The 21,371-nt window shown below is 37.2% G+C and overlaps 1 protein-coding gene and 1 pseudogene across 2 annotated transcripts; both read right to left on the bottom strand.

Moving 5' to 3' along the window:
• Positions 1-1,327: 1,327 nt before the first annotated feature.
• On the bottom strand, positions 1,328-7,447 carry LOC122043500 (annotated as a pseudogene).
• Positions 7,448-9,858: 2,411 nt separating this feature from the next.
• On the bottom strand, positions 9,859-12,074 carry LOC121985465. 2 transcript variants are annotated; one of them, XM_042538946.1, is made up of 5 exons: positions 11,828-12,074; positions 11,606-11,728; positions 11,029-11,292; positions 10,768-10,932; positions 9,859-10,237 (listed from the first exon to the last, which is right to left on the bottom strand). In XM_042538946.1, the coding sequence occupies exons 1-5, from the start codon at positions 11,954-11,956 to the stop codon at positions 9,980-9,982; spliced, it is 939 nt and encodes a 312-aa protein (XP_042394880.1). In that variant the 5' UTR covers positions 11,957-12,074; the 3' UTR covers positions 9,859-9,979. The 2 variants fall into 2 exon arrangements, with proteins under 2 accessions (XP_042394880.1, XP_042394888.1); XM_042538954.1 differs by having other exon boundaries at positions 10,065-10,237; positions 10,794-10,932; positions 11,828-12,071.
• Positions 12,075-21,371: the final 9,297 nt, after the last annotated feature.

The raw sequence follows: 21,371 nt of genomic DNA, 5'->3' as shown, positions 1-21,371 counted from the left end.
TGACAAATGAAGAAGACCCGGAGGTGAGACCTTTTGGCAAACAAGAAGTCCTAAAGATAAATCTCTTGGTATGTGAGCTATGAGAGGGGGCGAACCGTGTTTTTGAAATGGGTAGATCTCTTTTTTAAGCAAAGATTTTATCAAAAACTGGTATTTCAAGGTTAAAATCTAGAATCCAAATAGTTGACTGAAGGCAAAATAAAAAAAAAATAAAAAAAACTTACAAATCTAGAGTGATTGATTCCTCTTTAGTCAACTAAGTAATCAACTAGAGTTTGAATTCTTGCGATTAGAAGGTTTTTATTCCAAAAATAATCAACTAGACCTTGGATCAGTAAATTGATAGTAGGTTAAGCAATTGGATAGTCGACTAAATTAATATATATTCGAAATATTTATACTATTGACAGGATCTTATCAACTAAAATCAGCTAGAATGACATCAATTGATGGTTGGACAATTAATAATGACTTACGGCCAAGGCAACAAGTGGCAAAAAAGTAATATCGCTCGCCCTCAGCGTCTCCACCGTACCCTGCCCAAGGTCTTCACGAGAGGTAAATCACGGTAGTTGAAGAAGCTAGTGCGCAGTGGGAAGAGGTACACAGGGACCAGAGAATTACGTCCTGACTACCCCGTAGTTCGAACCCACACTCTCAAGTGGCAAGCTTCTACACACTAACCACTCCAGATAATTCCGTGGGGCAACGGCCAAGGCAACAAGCTAAGTGACTTGATATCGAAGAAGTTCCATGAGGCAGCTGAGGGACAATGGGATGAGAAGCACTGAGGTAGTGTTAAAGCAACTCATGGAGCATGACATTGCGCACGACCAAGTTTGTAGCTCAATGGCTCAAAATACTCCATAGAGATTGAAGAAGGGATAGTATATAAAATCAAGTGGTAAGCATGACAAGGAGCATTGAGGCACACTATAGAGAAGGTGAACTATAGAGATGGAATGTTGAGGATAACAAACGGAGCAAGCCGAGAGTTCGAGTGCATCCAAAAGATGAGACATGGTAACAAAGTCAAGCTGCATTAAGTTATGATGGTGAGCTATGAGAGTTGGGAGATCAGTACCCTTGGGCAAAAATAGATCTCAATTTAAGAGACTCAATGATTAGATAATCGTAGTGAGGTTTTAGTGGTTGGGAATTGAGTCCCATTAGCATATTCGAATCCTAGAAACAGCCTCTTGCAAAAAGCAGGATAAGTCTGCATATAATGAATCCTTCCCCGGGACCCCATATAGCAGGAGCTTCGTGCACCGGTTGTCCTTTTTTTTGAAATGTTATGTATAGTTTTATTCCACTACTATTTTTTTTTTTTTTTTGTAACCTTACTAGACATTAGCCAGAGTAATTTAAGAATTCATTTGCAGGTGTAATACATCTGTTCCCTAACAATGTCGAAGGAAGAAATATAGCCTGAAGAAGCAACAACTACCCATGAGAATCTAGTGCAACCAACTTGACAGTCTAAAACTAGAGATAACATAGGAAAAAATAACAACCAAGAATTTAACTAAGTCTAGCCAAAGTGATATCTAATAGGATTAATATTCTAAAAAAAAATTAACGAACCAGAATACTCTGTCAAAGTCAATGATCTAGTGACTAGATGAGATCCTACAACACCTCAAAATTGCCTTGATAGTCGCCATCAGTTGGTACTACAACTACATTAATAACTTTACACTTGGTCCCCTTCATAGGCCTTAAGGAAAGTGTTCAGTTTACAGTCTCTTAAAAGAAACTCCAACAATTCACTTAGCACTTAGACGTGTTTGGGCTCTGATCTTACAATTCACTTTGCCACAAATTGAATAGCAAACTCCATATGACAAACTAGCAGAGGTTATTCTAACAGACCAATTAAGTTCTCATCACTTGTTTATTTCGTTCTTTCCCACTATGGTTCATAGATCAAATGATTGGTAAATTAAGGTATTATAACTACATAAGCACGTCCATGTGACAATCTAGTGTAGATCTCCAAACACACCAATTAAGCTACCTCAATTGCCTATTTTGTTCTTATTGCATGTCATGATCAAACAATTGATAAATTAATATGTAATTATACTCACAACGCAATTGATGCAACCGATACATGAAAACACCATGAATCAAAAATTGAAATTGCATTGGCACCTGAATGGTCTCCAACAGCCCCACTATGTTGAGCAGCTCAGTATGAACGACCCAAGATTGACGAATCTTGTAGAGTCGAATAGAGGAGTCCTTTCTAAAATGATATTGGTGATAATTAAACATGAGGAGTTCATAGGCGTTGCATATGTTCTACTCATCTTGTAATTTGTTCTTTTTCTTCTTCTTCTTTCCTTCTGTCCCATTCTTAGCTAGCTCGTCATGTCTTTTTTTTCTTTTTCTTAGTGTTTCCATTCTGTTCTATGTCCTGACCATTCAACTCATCCGGGACAGCATTCTCTAGTTGTGCCTCCAACTTCTGCTTTTTCTTCTTCTTATCAGTTTTTGCCTCTCCGCCCACAGCAACTTGGATTGGTTCGTCAACCGCCACGGGTTCTCCATCCTCGTTCTCACCTTTAGATTCCATCTTACTTTTCTTTACAGAAGCTTCATTCTGCTCTCCATCTGCATACATATGTATTATTAACAATTAAATCGACAACAAACCTTGTGCCACAAGCAAAAGTAAAATGGAACACCAAAAAGCAAACGACGTCTAAAGTATATACTAAAAATGGAATGGTTCTAAAACCTTCAAAGTCAAGATTGAAATTATCAGATGCATACAAAAATAAAAATAAAAACTATGCCTCATTTTTTTTCAATGTATAAAAACAATTATTTTACAGAGTAAATACTCCTTTTACAAAATTGAGCAAATGGTTGATAGGGTGCAGAAAATTGCAATGAATTAATGAAGGTTACTACTGACCAGCATCCTTCTCGGCGACATTCAGTACACTCTCTATGGCATCTTTCATCACATCAACATTCTTCCGAGGTGCAACACCTTCGTCATAGAAATCAAGTCTCTCCTCAACCTGCTCACGAAGCTTCTGTCCAAATACAGAAGTATTCACCTCTAGAAGGGAATGCTTACGATAAGCCTAATGTATACCCAAATCTAACTGAAGGAGGCAATAATTTGCACTCTGAAAAAAGACTTACCAGAGAAGCAGTCAATACGGGATGCGATAGAGCACCTGTTTGCAAGATAACGTGCTATACGACCTTTGTTCCGAGCAGATGCTCGGCCAATAAAGGAAGAATGAAAGATAAGTCCATATTTTGGAGTATTCCCTTGAGTTTTAAGGGCCCTGTGGTAAGAAAGGAGAAATAAATAAATAAATAAAGCATTCACATCGAGGGTAATAGAAGACAATGTGAACCTGAAAAGGGTTTTCTCTGCCCAAGTATTTGGAGTGTAGATGAAGGGCACTTGGCCAGATTGGAAAGACTCCCTGCATGAGATATCAAACGAGCCCCAACTACTTCACCGATAAGAGAAGCCAGATTAGGAGCAATATCATTCATTTTGTAACAAGATACTCATAGAGTTTCTTCCGATATTCAGAAAGATTAATAAGCCTCTGAGCAAATTGTTGAACATTAATCAAGTCAATTGGAGACAGATCTTGTCCTGAAAAAGTAAAATTAAAAAGATAAGCCATAAAAATATCATGTGAGTAAATAAAAAGACTATTACCCATGGATGCTTTAGCTGCTTCTACAATTTCTTTGGCTTTCTCCTCATCTCCAACTAATTCTGACAATTCAGGAATATGATTCTCAGACAGGTCAGATTTATTCTCTGCAAACTTTGCAATTTTGGCATACAGATAATTGTCATTGACGATCTTAGCTAGCTCTGGAAAATGCCACGAGTACCACTCTCTGCAACAATGTGGAATTAAAAGCAAATTAGTAAACTCACGTAGATAGGAACATAAGGCAGCCAACTGCTGAAAAGTTCCTTGAAGGTTTGTGCCTCTATGTTTAAACTCAAAGAATGACCAAGGAGAGAAATGGGATAAAGAAGTTTTGATAATTAAAGTAACAAAATAATACAGCTATACAGATGGAGAAAAGTACATCTATAATTTATAAACACATACCAAAAACATCAGCAAAATAACTAATCAATTAGAAAAAAAAACAATTTCGACTAAACAATATATATCAGCATTCCCTCTCAAAAAGAGCGGGGAAGATCACACTGGAGGTCTTGCCAAGAAGATACATACCAAATGAGTGTAGTGGGTTGGGAAGAGGCATCTTTATCAGCGAGAGAGTTCATGAGGTAGCATCCAGTTGATTATAAGAATAAAGGTTTTGAGACACGTGAAAAAATTATGGGAAAATTGTGAACTTAGGGTATAACAAGGTCACACTTGCAAGAGGTTCATTGTAGCAGTTAGGAAGTAGGAACTTTGTGAAGGCTACATGGAGATCACTTGAAGTGGATGTCACAACAACATGAAAGATCTGCAAGATAAGGTGTTGCTGCATGAAGTATATTGAAAATATATCTATATCAGTGTTATAAAAAGTGGGTCGGTTAGTTCACCATAGGAGTTTCGCAAATGAGAGATTGCCTTTTATATATATGATTCTCTAAATGTGATTTTGTAGCTTATGTAATGTGAAAACTCAAAATTGGATTGCATATTTTAAAATGTAGCTCAAATATATGATTTTAACTCCAAATCAAAGCAAGTCAACCACATGGATTAGTCTGAATAGATCATATTATAAGAATGTTTGTTTGTTATCAGCTTTTAGAAATCATGAATTAGCATGTGACATGTTAAGTGATTCATCCTTTGTCTTTGTTTATAATGTGGTCTGTTTAGTTTTAAATCAATCAGATATATAATATGTCTGTAAATTTTGTTATACTTATCATCAATATAAACAAATTTTTACTATATTTTAATACAGCTCACATATATAGATGCATATTGTATACAGCATGTTGGCGATGTAGAGTGTTGCCTAAACCATTTGCATACACTTTAGAATGTTATACCACATCAAATCCAATGCCTCCCCCTTAAATGGTAGATCCAAGAAAAGAAACCCAATTATTCAGTCACTTTGTTACCAAATTAGAAAGTAATAAAATAATTTAATTGAATAGAATGAAAAATAAAGATGATGAAAGTCCATCCATATATATGGGATTTTAAAATAATAAATAATACTAGGTCAAATCATGCCACGAGAGCAAATACCAAGTTTATATTTTTTATTACACAACCATTAGAATCATTAATAATGATAGAAACCAAGTAACCTCAATTTTGGAATCAAAAAAGCAATATTTGAAGTTTAGGATGAAATACATATACCCTTAAAGATCATATGTATGAAAAACCAGGCATGGAGAAACAACAAATACTTTTTGTTAAAAAACGAAAAAAAAAACAATCAGTAATACTGACAAAGATGCAGTTCACTGAAGAGAAAAATTGCAAAAGTGAGACAATATTCAACAATAATAAGGATGGAAACAAACACATTTTGTTCAAAAATAAGTTGTAAAGATTTATTTCTGAAGATAAAACAAAATCTGTATGGTTCAAACATGCTCAATTCCCACACTGATCACGCCTGGCTTTCATCTTCAGAAAGTTCACATGGTTAAGTTAAGTGATTAAACAAATGGCAATATATACTAAGGCCTGCCAGGAGTAGCATTTTGGGTTACCCTAGTCCCTAGACTAGGCAAATCAAAATTACACAAGCATTTGCCTTAAAATCTCAACATGAGATAATAAAACTGAAATTGCTGACTGTTCTTCCTAGTTGATTACCATTCTAGTAATCCAACTTTAATTGGAATCATGGCCTAACTTAGGGTTACTAGGAGTAAAAAAAAGAATATGTCCTTCATCACCAAAAGAAACAAGCACATTTATAATGTTTCATATTTAGATCCTAGCATACGCACCACCCCAACCTCATAAAAACATTGTTACTAAAATGTATTGATGTAAATCTACGACTACTAAAGATTCAATGTCACCAAGATCAAAAAGGATAAATAAACAAACCTGACTCTCATTGAGAATGAGTTAATATCCTTATCCAAGGTATCAAGGAGGAAAATGGCCTGGATGAACATGTTATCCACCCGATTAACATTGAATTTTACCTTGGCTCTGCTATAACTATGTCCCAGGCCAAGCTGAGCCTTTTCTAAGTCGGAAGGCTAGAACAAGTAAAAATAAATATCAGATCAGATTCAACCACTCATCCAACTGCAACAGGAACACATGTCAAAATCATAGTCAACTTTTGACCTTTAAGTCTTTGATAAACCTATCAAAGTGCAACCGTACACCGCGAAGGAGCTCGAGCACAAATTCGTTGCTCTGGCAAGGAATCTTAGTCACCTCGAATACTTGCGGCCCAACCTTGGGCTCCGCGACACCAAGGCTGAACTTTGCCTTCTAGCGGTCTTTCACTTTGGGAAGATTCATCTCCAAGAAATTCCTCAACTCCTCGGTCATAATCCCTATATTCACACGAAACCCACGAAAAATCACTAGCACACATCATAAGAATCAAAAGTCGAAGAGGACAGTGTTTGAATACGAGTCCAGGCCTTCAGATATGGCGTTGCACTGGTTGAGGGCGTCGAGCGCGGAGGAGAAAGGATGAAAAGAGGTGAGCTTGACGACCTTGCCGAAGCGAGTGAGATCGAGGATGGAGTTGCGAACGGCCTCGGTGTTCTGGCCGATCTCGTCGAGACCGTAAGCGTAGAATAGCGAGTGCCGGAGGCTGACTCGAAGAGGAGTTGGAGCGCGCCATGCAGGAACGAGCGGATAAGGGCTCAAGGAGCGGCGAGGAGAAGGCGTCAGCGAGTGGAAAGTGGAGACTTCAGCAGGGGTTCGGGTTTTTAGGAGACGACGGGATTAGGGTTTTTGAAGATGATGGGTCGAGTCAGTTGATTTGAACTTGTATTTGAGTGAAAAGGGTGGCAAAGGCTATTCGTTCGCCCCAACGTTTCAAGATCAATACGAAGTAGGTAAATCATGATAATTGAAGAAGCTAATGCGCAGTGGGAAAAAATACACAGGGACCAAAGAATTACGCTCTGACTATCCCAAAATTCAAACTCATGCTTTCAAGTAACAAGTTTCTACGCACTAATCACTCCAGCTAAATTTGTGGAGACATGAAAAGACATATTTAGGATCCATTAGAGAGTGAGTAAATTTTTTAAAGTACAACTTCACATAATTTATTATTGTTTTTTTAAATAACTTAGTATTTATTTGTTGGCTATATATTATTTAGTCTTTTAAAAAATTTCCATCGGTTATTAGAATAAGGTTATTAGAATAAATTTAAAAAGTGTCACAATCATTCCAATATTAAACCGAGTGTTCTACATGTGAAGATAAATTCGTGGACTTTCCTCACACGGATACTTCAACCCATGCATGTCTTAATAGAAAATTGAAGCACAATTTTAGAGTAATTCCTCTCATACTGCCTGATAAAAGTTAATTTATTTTGTGACCTTTGGATGGCTAGTTATCTAGTACTTTTAGGACTAATATCCTATTAATTTAAAATGATGAATAAATGAGAGATGAAAGAATCATTATATAAGAATGAGTCACTTGTTCCTATTATTTGACCTTATTTATAAAAAAAAATGGATTTTAAATTCATTTATGGGTTTTTTTTTAAAATCCATTCAAATGGAGAAGAATTTTTTTCCTTTTATCTTATCAATTTTGAAAGTCTTATGTTCCATCCCAATCTTCTTTTTCCATGTGCCCAAACCCAATAACTCATAGCCACCAACTAACTCGCCTTGAGTGAACCCACAATCCACTCACATTGTGTTCAAATAAGGTTGTCGACTCACAACAACCAAGCCAAGTTGCAAGCATGCAACGAGTCTAGTTGTGGCCACAACCCATAATCCACTCAGATTTATTTGACACACATTCGAAACCTCTAGCATTATCAAGCATTTTTGGCCAAAAGATTTAACAAAATAGCAAGAAATTGGATATGATTTAGCCAACTAGTTGTTATTTCGATTAATTGTCAAGTTTTTTTGGCCAAAAGTGTTTGATGACCTTCAGGATTAATTTCAAATAGATGTTAGTATAATCATGCCCTAAGTAGTCGTGTATAATCATATCATTTTGACGTTTGGTTTGTTTGTGTTTTTAGTGTGTTAAGTAATGCAATGTTGGTGCAATCACGTCCTAACATATGTGCATGTGATTTTGATGTTTGATCAATGTTAAAATTAAACATTGTTGTGTATCTCATATAGATGTCAAGTATTAGGTATAAGTAAATTGGACATGAGTTGTGGGTACAACAAAGAAAGTTCAAAAAGTTCTTAGCAAAGAAAAGTCTAAGTGGTTATAGGCATAAAAAGTCCTAATAGATTAAGGATTGGACGCTAGGTAAAGAAAGTTCTAACAAGTAAAGGATTAGAAGTTAGATAAAGGAAGTTCCAATAGGTCGAAGATCAGGCGTAAAAGAAATTCCAATAGGTCAACAAGAAAAGTGACTTGGACCTTGTATCAAAAAGAAGTCCCAGAAGTAATGAGCTTCTTAACACCTGCCACCAAGGGAAGTTGAGACTTGGACCTTCAAGAATGAAGAAAAAATGTCAACTCAAAGTGAAACAATTGGAATGATTATGTCAATTGACTAAATAAAAATAGTCAATTGGAGATAAATCAACTAAAGAAATCAACTGAAGACACTTCTATTCACTCAAAATTAGAGATAGTCAAGGAAGTTGACTATCGTACATCAATCGACTAGTATATCCAAAACAATTATATGATGATCTATAATTATCCAAATTACAACTAGCATGGAAAAAGCTACATGCAAACATCAAAGTGTCACCATTAGGTGACTTATTATTCAAGAAATCCAAAGGCTAGTAGCCACCTGTGATTTACCTCCTCTGTATTGATCTTGGGACGGATTGACGGGCGTAGTCACCTTTTCTGCCACCATTATACAAGAAGTCCAAGAAAATAAGTGTGAAAGTATTGATAAATCGAGGTCAATTAATATTAGACAAATGAAGAAGTACCAATGACATGCTTTATACGCATAGAAAATTCTAGAGACAAGGTCTCTTGGTAATGTGAGGACATTCAAGAGGCACATAGCCCTCTCGATTGGAAGATAAGAATTAATATTAGACAAATGAAGAAGTACCAATGACATGCTTTATACGCATAGAAAATTCTAGAGACAAGGTCTCTTGGTAATGTGAGGACATTCAAGAGGCACATAGCCCTCTCGATTGGAAGATAAGAGTTTATAAGTGATCTAAAGTTTGGATTGAAGTAAACTTGACTTAGGGGAGTGATCTAAAGTTCTGAGTAATCAACTCATTCTAGATTATTAATGAATAAAATATTTTTATTCCCAATAAATCAACTAGGCAAATGATTCTAAATAGTTGGGGAAGTAAACTTCAATAATCCTTAATTTTGTTCCTCATATCAAAGCCATAAAAATATTTCCAAATCTTAGATGACATTTTAATTAGTTGTGTAAATCAATTATACTACCCCTAAACAATGGTACACTGACAAAGCGTTTAACAGATTAACCAAGCATTCATGATTTGATTCTCAACTACAACGCACTATAAGATATTTTCCTTTGATGAGATGAAAAATCTGAGATCTTGATTGTTGGGCAAGGAGCTCCTCGCACTTCTAAATTTACTATCAATGGCCTATATATATATAGTCGTGCCTGAATTCTCTATTCTTTAACTGAGTATTCTAAATCGTCAGCATTGGATTATATGGTTTAGTTTCTGCAGCCAAATAAAAAATATCAACAGAGAAAATCTGGTATCAAGCATTTGCGTTAACATAATTTCATGTTCTATCGACGACAGGCATTTGAAGATAAGCAACCATCATGACATAATTGTGATGGAAATAACAATTTCCACGCAGTATGGTAATAATTATGGCGAAGTTAGTCCTAATTTGCTGGTTGCTGGTGTAGCCAGAACTTCACTTTCATCACAGTCATGCTCATCATCCAAGCAACCAAAATCTAGACACATTCCATTGATAGCTTGTTCATATGATGCTGATAGATCATATGTTAATTGGTGATACTCCACAAGCTCATGAAGGCACTGGTTCTCTCTCATTAGACAGGCATTTTCGTTTGCTAATCTGGACTTCTCAGCCAACAGAGCTTCCAGTTGAAGTCTCACCTACAGAATAATTTGCAATGCAGAATTAATCAGTTTTTTTTCCCCATTCTGGAATGGACAAAAAAAGATGAGTAAAACTACCACATCAAAGTTAGATCTTAAAGCAAATTATAGACAATTTTAAAAAAAGAGCAGTGTGATCAAGGAGGAAATCGTAATGGAAACTTATGGATCATGTATTATCAGAGAAAATATTTTCTTTTCACAAATGGAGTAGATTTTTACTTATGCTTTCTAGTAGCTAAATCCTATCCGTAAACATAGGAACAAGAGGTACAACAAATGGGCATGGTTATTGTTGCTAAATAATACAAACTCTAACTTGGTTTTGTCTTAGTGCAACAATGTCCAAGCCAATATGAAAGAATTTAAGGAAACTATATCCAAAAACATTACAATAGAGATCAATTAACCTTAACCTGAACTTAGGATCCTAAGCATTGGCACTATAAAAATTGCAACACGAGATGATCTAGTGTGGAAGTAAGCAAAGGATTTAGGCATCTAAAAAGGTTATACAGAAAAAGTACCAAGTCATCTTCTTCTGCTCTATCACCTTTATCAATAACATCATGAAGCCTCCTATTCTCTTCTTCAAGTAGATTGCATCTTTCCTGCATGAAACCGAACTCTGATTTTATGCCTTTGAGTTCCCTTGACAGGTATGATGCTTTGGTAGCCATCATAACGGCAAGCTGCAAATTTGCACAATCAAAAAGCATTTGAACCTTTGTGGAAAAAAAAACATGGCCACATGAAGACAAGCTAAACGAAAATAATTTTCCACTGACAGTTTTATTTTTTTTCAGCACTTCACTTGGTGATGCAGCAACAGCAATCTTTTCATCTCCCTTACTCGAATCTGCCACCTTGTCACTTTCTGTAGAAGTTTTAGTTACAGGTGAATCATGTTCATCACAGGAACCAACTTCATCCTTGTTTCGGGTCTCCTCAGAAACACAATGTCTCTTGGGTTTTGGCACTTCTTCATCTGCATTATTACTTTCTTCGTGTAGGACATCTGGTGCTGAATACTTAGTTAGATCAATCACTCTCTGTCAAGCAGAAAAATTAAGCAGTCAGCAATTGCAAGAGTTTATGTTTGAGTGGAAGTGTGTTGATAGATCTACAATTAAGTGCAAGTGATAAAATTGGGGGAAACCGGACAATAGCAATATAAGATTATGATGTTTAGTTATAAATGGTCGGAAAGGAAACTTCACTAAATCGTTGGGAATTTAAGGTGAAAGTTAGCAATATTTGAAATCTAATGTCTAACATCGATGTGTGCATCTGACAGAAAAATTTCACGAACCCTTATTACTGCTAAATGACTCATCGGCAAAAGCAATTAATTAAATAACTTACCTGCCGGGTGGAGTTCAGGGTGCTGGAAAGATGCGTCAAACTGGAAGACACCGAATCGAATCCTCTCATCAGAAGCTCGGATCCTTCCCTTAACCTCTTGCCGCACTCCGATTCCATCTTACACTGCCCAAGAAGGAAAAAAAAACACTTTAATCGCCTCTCAGCTCCAAAGATTCGATCGAAAGGAAATGAATCGAGCGTGAGAAAGATGAAATGGCATACGCAAGACGAAATCGAAAGCTGGATCTTGGGATCCCGATTCTGGAGGATGGAGTCGACGCGATCCCGGAGGCCTGCCCACAGGCGCTCGTCGGACGAAGGGCTGGTCGCCGGAGCTGCGGAGGCCTCCATCAGGAGCCAGACGACGATAGGAGAAGAGATGGAGATGGAGAGAGCGGCGTGATGCGAGTGCAACGGCTAGTGGAAGAGGTCCAGCGTCCAGGGAATTTAAGGAGGGCTTGGAATCGTTTGGAAGTTCCCGTTATAACGTTCAGATCTTTTGGAACTCGCTTTGAGATGTCGGCAACGACCGAACCGTGGCATCGAAGAGTTCGGTCGGTCGGGTTGGGCTTGTAGAAGGTTTTAAGGTTGGGCTTCAGTTTTCTTGGACCATCAAATGTTTAACCATCAAAATGGGGATCCGCCATCTCAGGCCGACCTCGTAGAAATGAGGTATATGATAGGATGAATTTTAGGTAATAAGTTCCTGTGAGATTTGATCCATAGTTGTTAAATCAAAAATATCATGTGTCTATTATTTGCCCTATATCCTATGGACAAATGTCTAACCATCAAATTTCAAATTTATTGACTAAGTAATCATGATGATTGAATTTTTTTATTTATACAAAAGGCATATGTTGATTTGACTGCTCATACGATTGATCCCACAATTATTTATAGAAAGATAAATTAAAAAATCTAATAGGTCATTATATGAGAGGATATTTTTGTCGACTTCATCGAAAATCGACTTTTGTCCATTTCTACAAATCTATCCTATGGTGACCGGCTCGATTATACCCTATAGGTATAAAAATGATTCAAGGGTGTAAAAATAAATATGATCCGCCAATATAATCTAAGTTGATATCAAAAATATTGGATTAAGATTGTGAATTTTAGGATTTGGGTCCGATCAAGTTAGATCTAAAATCTAATTCGAACTCTAACCGGATTTTTTTTTTTTAATTAGAATGAGTTTGAATTGACCTAAATTTAGGAACATCAAGTAATGCTTGAAAGTTATTTTGTGATGCATGACGACTTGAAAACTTTTAACTTTATGTTAATATTTGATACGATGAGGAAGAAGGGTTTCATTAAAGATAGGTCAAAGTAAAGAAGATTGATTGATATAGAGGTCAAAGTCAAGCGAGACCAAATGGGCAAGTTATGATCGAACGAGCTAGTTATTGCTGAACGAGTCAGTTATGGCCGAACGGGTCAATTATGGCCGAGCATATAGCATAAAGCTAATAGACAAACGGACCCTACATCCTCTCGCCATCGTCCCTGGCCGAGCGGGGTGACGTGCCCGTTCGAGAGAGATGCAACCCTCCGACTACGGAAAAGATGAGTGAAGGAGGATTATGCTGTTCAGCACAACCGAGCGGAGGTCTTCTAGCCGAACGGATGTCAGTCGGCCTATAGCGGGACTCACTCATGTATCTCATCGTACTCTCTTAGAAGTTTGTGTCACTGACAATAGAACATATTCTGCAGGCAAATCGTACTTTAAAAGATTTCAACTGTCACATCAGAGATATACATACTTACTAAAGAAATGTGTCATGGATATTTTTTGACTTGTCTTTTTATAAAACACTTGGAAAAATATGCGCACGCTTTGAGATGCATGCACAGACACTACAATGACACTATAAAGGGGAGTTCCTATCTACAGACGGACGTATGCGCAACATCGTTATTTTACATGATTTTGCTACAGTTTTCCATTATTATCCACATCGTCAGAAATTGACTTGAGCGTCGAAGGGTCAATGCCAGGAACTCCTTCCCGGTCCGACACTGACGCTTTTCTATTACAGGACTATACAAAGTCGTCGCCTTATCAAACTTCCAGCTATATTCCCATCTTGTCATCTTCTCTGCTTTTGACCATTAATAATATCATAAAAATATTTATTTTATGAAAAAATTAAAATTACTAAATATTTTTTTTAAAAAAAATTAATAGTACAATTAAATTCTTAAATTTAAATCTATAAAATATAATTATACCAGATTGGTTAGTATGTGTTTAAATTAAAATATTATTATTATTATTATTATTATTACTATTATTATTATTATGTGTTTTAAATTTTTATTTCGTTATTTTATTAAAAATAAAAAAATATAGTATAGTAGAAAATTAGATCAGGTTGGTCGAATTATTTGAGTTAGTCTGAATTCGAATTTATAGTTTTTAGATGGATTTGAATTCAAATCATGCTAGTGTTAGTAATTTTTTATAATACTCTTGATTTAACCTAATCTGAATTCATCTTACCATCGAAATTGACACTCGGGTAAATAATCAATTGACTTTTAAAGGTAAACACATGAAAATTTGAGCACAAAATATGTTGGCGAATTATTTATATTATCCATTTTAGATCTAAATTTTTATGATTTTATCCTAAAAATCTTATATTAATAAAGATATTTTTTTAAAAAAAATCATAGTCTTTTCATGTATTTTTAATATAGATATATGTTTACACCATGCAATCCTAACAAAAATGACTAGTAATAATTTCAACTAAAATTATTACATAAATTATTTTTTTGAATGATTTTACCATTTTAAAAAACAAGTAAACTCCGCGTACTACAATAAATACATCGATAGTTTCACGTTCAATATATTTTAAAAAGTAACCATGCAACAATTCTCGACTTAAATTATACGATTGTTTTTGATAATTTTTTTTATAAAAAATATAATAAAAATTTACCTTTTATAATAATTTTTAATATACAATTTATATAATTGTTTTTAAAAATTTTATGGGAAAGTTATTTCACTTACGTTACTATTATTTTTTAATAAAATTTATAACTCATATAACATTTTTATAAGAAAATTACTATACAATGAGATGATTCCGCTCATCCAGATATTTCTTATGATTTATCTCTAGATTATTTGGGAAAAAATGAATTATAGGATTAATTTATAGTGAATTGTTAAATACCTTCCAATTCCGTTCATCCAGATATTTCTTATGATATATCTCTAGAATATTTGGAAAAAAATAAATTATAAGATTAATTTATAGTTCGATCGTCAAATTTAAATTTAAGGATTGAGATAATTTTTTTTTGAATGTATTTATCCATCGAAAATTAATGTGTTATCTTATTATAATATGTCTACTGTCCTTAGTCAATTGAACACTTGCTATGATAAGAATACTTTATAAATGTTCTTAGGCATATACATTGATTGGACTGATTAAGCAACCAATTTACTTTTTAAATTGGCAAAATGAGAATCTTGTTGGATCAAGATAAAGAAAATTTCCATTTTTTTTTTTTTTTGAAGAAGGGCTGGAGAAATTGAAAGATAAAAATAAAAATGTTGTTTTTAGAAAACTTGAGCACTATGAATATTTGAATGAATGACACAAGTAATTAAAAAAAATTAAGTGCAACCCTCAATTTCTACTCCATGATTATGAGTGCAAATAAACTCAATCAAATTAAACACTATCAAATAATTGATATTCGAGTTCGAGTTTGATAAATACATGATATTTTAAAATTTTGATTTGATATTGAAAAATATAATAATTTTAGTTAAGTTTGGTTTGAAATGAAATTCGAGTTTGAGTTAAAGTTTGAATTGTTCCAAGCTCAATTTAAACATGATTAAATTATAGCTTGAAATGATTAAAACTTGAGTTAAATTGGAGTTATTTGAATCTTAATTTTAACACATCTGAACGAACATTATGACAATAAAACAAAAGGCGGAGAAAATATTTTGAATTTATAAAATTAAATTTAGATTTATCTATTAAATGACTTGAACTAATAATTGTTGGTGCAACCTTAGGTCAAGGTTGACCTGGTTGACCCGACTCGAGTTGACGTGACTCGAGTTGTATTTTGATGTTTGACTTGGGAAGATTGTCGGTGCAACCTTAGGTCAAGGTTGACCTAGTTGTGTTGCATGTTGATGTTTGACACTCGTGAGAGAGTTCTATTCTTGATGTGGGACAAGAATAGATGTTTGGGAGATTATTGATGCAACCGTAGGTCAAGGTTGACCTGGTTGACCTGATTCGGGAAAAGTCCAAGTATGAAGACTTGGCACGGAAAAGTCCAAGCAGGGAGCTTGGCACGCGAAAAGTCCAAGTATGGAGACTTGGCACTGGAAAAGTCCAAGTATGGAGACTTGGCACGGGGAAAGTCCAAACAGGGAGTTTGGCACGAGGGGAAAAATCCTAGTGAGTGAAGTTAGGTGAAGGTGGAAGTCCTGGTGAGTGAAGCCAGGCATTCGGGAAAATCCTGGTGAGTGAAGCCAGGTGAAAATCCTAGTGAGTGAAGCTAGGTGAATGAGAAAGTCCTAGCGGGATGTTAGGCGGTGTGGAAAGTCTCGTGAGTGAAGCAGGCGGTGGGAAAGTCTGGTGAGTGAAGCGAGGCGGTGAGAAAGTCCTAACTGGGATGTTAGGCGGTGTGGAAATCTGGTGAGTGAAGCCGGTGAAAGTCCCAGTGAGTGAAGCCAGGAGGGAAAATCCAGATGGATCGGGGATGATCGGACTTGGTGTTGGAAAGTCAAGTAGGTCAAAGGGATTGACCGGACACTTGGCGGGGAGTTCTAGCGAGTTAAGGGAGTGACCAGATGCTTGGGATGAAGTACCAATAGGTCGAGGTTGACGGATATTGGTTTGGAAGTCTTGGAACTTGGTTTGGGCAAAACCAAGCTCGGATCGGTCACCGGACCGATCGATGATACTTGTTTGCTCGATCGGTGCGGTGACCGATCGGATCTCGAAACTCTGTTGATTCTTGTCGATGCGGTGACCGATCGCCAGCAACGGCGAAAGAAGCGGTGATCGGTCCGCAGGCCGATCAGATCTTCCCTGGATCGATGCGGGGACCGATCGAGCCACGAAATCGGGTGACCGATCAGTAACCGATCGGTATGCTACGATCGGTATCTGATCGGTCCGCAGACCGATCATGGTTCTAGCCGTTGCGTTGCAACAGCTAGCTTCTTCGATGTCTTCGTCGGACCGATCAGGGTTCTAGCCGTTGCGACGCAGCGGCTAGTTTCTTCGCTGTCTTCTTCGCGGTATAAAGGGGTCGAGGGCTGCTGCGCGAAAACTTCTTCCTCTTCTCTTCTGCTAAGTGCTGCTGGTGCTTGAGCTTTGTTGAGCTCTTCTTGCAAGCTTCGCGTGAGCTTCTCGGCTGGGATATCCTGCTGTTGTAGGTGTTCCGAGGAGCTGCTGCTTCAACGAATCCAATCGGCAAGGAGGCAAGAAAACTGTGTTTTTACATTCATTGTTCTTGTCTTCTTGTATCTCTTGTTGTATTCCTTTCTTCTGTTGCGAATATTGTGGCGAGGAATCTCCACCCACAAGGAGTATATTGTATTAGCCGTTTTTCCGGGGACTCACCCACCGACGGATTGAGAGGCTTCGTCCACCTTACGGACACGCCGAGGAGTAGGAGTATCATCTCCGAACCTCGTTACATCGACGCGTTGAGGTTTGATCTTCTTGTTTTCGTTTCCTTGTTTGTTTTTCCGCTGCGCTGACGAATTGTAGGAAGAAACGCGAGAATTTGGGGTCGGCTATTCACACCCCCCCTCTCTAGCCGTACGAAGGATCCTAACAAGTGGTATCAGAGCTTGCTCTTCGACGGATCAACACCCGTGGGAGCAAAGCTAGAGAATGGATCTCTATGGAGAAGATGTCACCATTCCACCCTTCTACGAATGCGGCGACTTCGCGTATTGGAAGGTAAGGATGAAGTATTTTCTTATGACTAACATAATGAATTGGTTTTGTGTACAAGAAGGTTTTACTCCTCCGGTGGATGAAGAAGGAAAATCACTTGAGAAGAAGGAGTGGACAAGAGAACAAATTCACAAATCCGAAATCAACGAAGAGGTAACGAGAATAATTGAATTTTCATTGCCTACTAACATTTTGTGTAAGATAGGATACAACAATGCCAAGGAGTTGTGGAACAACTTGGCCAAGTACCATGAGGAGAGCTCCACCTCAAGACATGAAGAGGAGGCTAGTGAGCCAAGTAGCTCACATCATGGAGGGAGCGAATTGGAAGTTGAGGGCTACTCAATATCCAAGGAAGAAGAGGAGGAGAGTTCCTCTTGTTCAAGTTCGGAGCAAGAAGAAGAAGTTTCCACCTCCGGAAGGGTTGAAGAAGAAAGCTCACACCCATCCCCAAACCTAGGTAACTCAAGCATCTCAATTTCAAATAAGTTACATATAATATGCTTTGAGTGTAGGGAGTGTGGACATTACAAGAGCAAATGTCCAAAGAGAGTTAGGAAGACTCCACCGGCACCAAAGGTCAAGGAAGCCGGAGTCCCAACACGCAAAGGCAAGAAGCACATGGTGTGCTTTCAATGCAAGCAACGGGGACACTATAGGAGCCAATGTCCGAAGAGGAGGAAACCTCACAAGGACAAGGGATGCACATCGATAGGGGAGCTAAGGCAAACCCTAAGGTAACCTCTAAGGTTCATTATTGCAATTCTAATAAAACTCATGCTAGTAGTTTTGTTGCAATTGTTAATAATGATAAGCATGTTAACTTTAGGAACCAATACATGTGCTTAGGAGCTAAACATGTTAGCCTAGATAGGGATACTACTAGGAATGCTAACCCTAGGATTAACACTTTTAAGGTTAAGGAAAACCTAGGTAGAAACCCTAAATCAACTAGACATATGCCTAGGAATACCTCAAGGAAGAGTGATAAATCAAAAATTGAGGTATTAGAAAAGGAGAATCAAGTCTTGAGGTCAAGGCTTGATACCCTAGAAAAGGCCCTTAAAAATTTAGAGAAGTCAACTCTAGGGCCTAAGGGTCAAAAGTCCAAGGACAAGAAAGGTTTGAGTCACAAACCTAAGTCCCAAATGGTCAAGCCCACATATCATGATGTTCCATTCGATTATGGAACAAAACCTAGGGCTAGGAAGACCAACACCAAGGTCACAAGGGGAGTCACCCCTAGAGTTGATCTTGATGAGTCCCAAATGGCCAAGGCTTTAAAGCCTAAGAGGGTCATTAGGAGGGTTGCTAGGGAAGTTATCCCTAGTGAATATTTAGTGAACCCAATGAGCTCAAGTAGGTATTGGGTTCCTAGGAGCATTTTCTCTACCCCATAGATGGGTTAGAGAGTGTCAACTCCAATAAGAAGGGTAGTTAACCCAACTTTGAGGAGACTCAAGGAGCATTTTCAATGTTTTGATAACCTTTGAAAATGAAAAAGAATTATTATTTACTCCTTAAAGAGTAAATTGTGCCATATTTGAAAAATATCGATTTCAATCTTATTTGGCACAATTTAAGAAAACTTAGAGAAATACCATAATTGGGATTTTGGTTTTCTCTTAGGGATATATGGGCAATCTAGGGTTAGATTCTAAGGCTAAGGATACTTAGATAGGGAATTTAGGTATTTTACTTGTGCTAACTTACCATGATTGGTTGCCATATGTCATGCCATGACATCATATTTATTTTATTATCATTTGAAATGTCATGATAATGCTTAGGCTAGTTTTATGTCATGTTTATTTAAGTTTCAAACTTTATGCCATGACATCATGACATTGGCACATGTTTTCATTTATGATACCATTTTATGCCATGTCATCATCTCTTGCATTAGTAATCAATTGAATTGATTTAAGGATGAAAAACACACTTTGATATTGAGATCAAATTTGTGTTTAGAAAATGCATGAGACCTTAGTCTAAGATATCTAAACCCATATCTCACATCAAAATTGACTTGGATGTGTTTGATGCACTTTAGATGTGTGTGAGATATTAGGATCATGAGTTAGGATCAAGGTGCATAGTTTTTGTACCTAGATGAGCCTAATTCAAGAAAATGGGGATCATAGGGAAAGCTTGTGTACAAGTCATGTGCATATAGCCCTAAGATTGTGGTCCCAAATTAAAGAGTTTGAAATCATTTCAAAATTATTTTGAAAAACCTTGATGAAGCTTTCCTAGTGATAGCATTCATCATTGACCAAAGTGATACAAAGTTGGACTTAACTTTGAACTATTTCAAAGTTTTTGAATTTTGTATCAAGATTTGAAAATGGAAGTTATTTTCATAGAAAACTATTTTTCCATGATAGTGTATGATATGAGGAATGTATCCTCAAAGTTTCGTAATTTTTGGAATTTTCTTGAATTTATTAGGAGTTTCTGAATTTCCGGAAGGAGAAATCAGAAATTCTGATTTCAGTGTCTGGATCGGTCCGGGGACCGATCCAGGGAAGCTCTGATCGGTCTGCGGACCGATCCAGAGAGTTGTGGATCGGTCTGCAGACCGATCCAGTGAGTTCCAGTAGCACGAGTGCGATCTGGTGAAGGGCTGATTGGTCTGGGGACCGATCAAGGCGTGCCGAATTTCTGATTTTTCAGCTGTTGTCTGAAATTTCAGTTATGGAAGTGGTGTTTTTGGATTTCTAAAGGTTTGGAACTCTCAAAGACATTGTTGGTGCAATGGTCAAGGGGGAGTTGACCTCTAGGGGGAGTTTTACCTAATTGTCAAGAGGAGTTGACTTTTAGGGCGAGTTTGTACTCCTTAAGACTCTTGAGGATTAGTGATATGGGATTATCACTAAGTTGATTGTTGAGTTTAGTATCAAGGGGGGAAATTAAGAGTTTCAAATGAAAGGTATGTGACTTTCATTAGGAAGAAACTCTTGACCTTGATACCCTCCTTGTTCTTTTTGATGTGTGTCAAAAAGGGGAGAGTGTTCATTGGAGAATTATTGGAGAACCCAAGTTAGGTTATCGGGTTAACCTAAGCTAGGGAAAGAATGTCAAGGAATGTTCAAGGAAGAACATTGGAATTCTTTTTGATGTATGTCAAAAAGGGGGAGAATTATTGGAGAACCCAAGTTAGGTTATCGGGTTAACCTAAGGGGAGAATGTCCAGAGAATGTTCAAGGAAAGAACATTGGACATTGGAAGATGATTGAAAACCTAAGTTAGGTTATCGGGTTAACCTAACTTGATTATGGTTTTGTCAAACATCAAAAAGGGGGAGATTGTTGGTGCAACCTTAGGTCAAGGTTGACCTGGTTGACCCGACTCGAGTTGACGTGACTCGAGTTGTATTTTGATGTTTGACTTGGGAAGATTGTCGGTGCAACCTTAGGTCAAGGTTGACCTAGTTGTGTTGCATGTTGATGTTTGACACTCGTGAGAGAGTTCTATTCTTGATGTGGGACAAGAATAGATGTTTGGGAGATTATTGATGCAACCGTAGGTCAAGGTTGACCTGGTTGACCTGATTCGGGAAAAGTCCAAGTATGAAGACTTGGCACGGAAAAGTCCAAGCAGGGAGCTTGGCACGCGAAAAGTCCAAGTATGGAGACTTGGCACTGGAAAAGTCCAAGTATGGAGACTTGGCACGGGGAAGTCCAAACAGGGAGTTTGGCACGGGGAAAAATCCTAGTGAGTGAAGCTAGGTGAAGGTGGAAGTCCTGGTGAGTGAAGCCAGGCATTCGGGAAAATCCTGGTGAGTGAAG

Source organism: Zingiber officinale, chromosome 1B (assembly GCF_018446385.1).
Source record: "Zingiber officinale cultivar Zhangliang chromosome 1B, Zo_v1.1, whole genome shotgun sequence".
NCBI lineage: Eukaryota > Viridiplantae > Streptophyta > Magnoliopsida > Zingiberales > Zingiberaceae > Zingiber > Zingiber officinale.
Note: the sequence above shows the minus strand (reverse complement) of the source record. Positions and strands in the feature narration are given on the sequence as shown.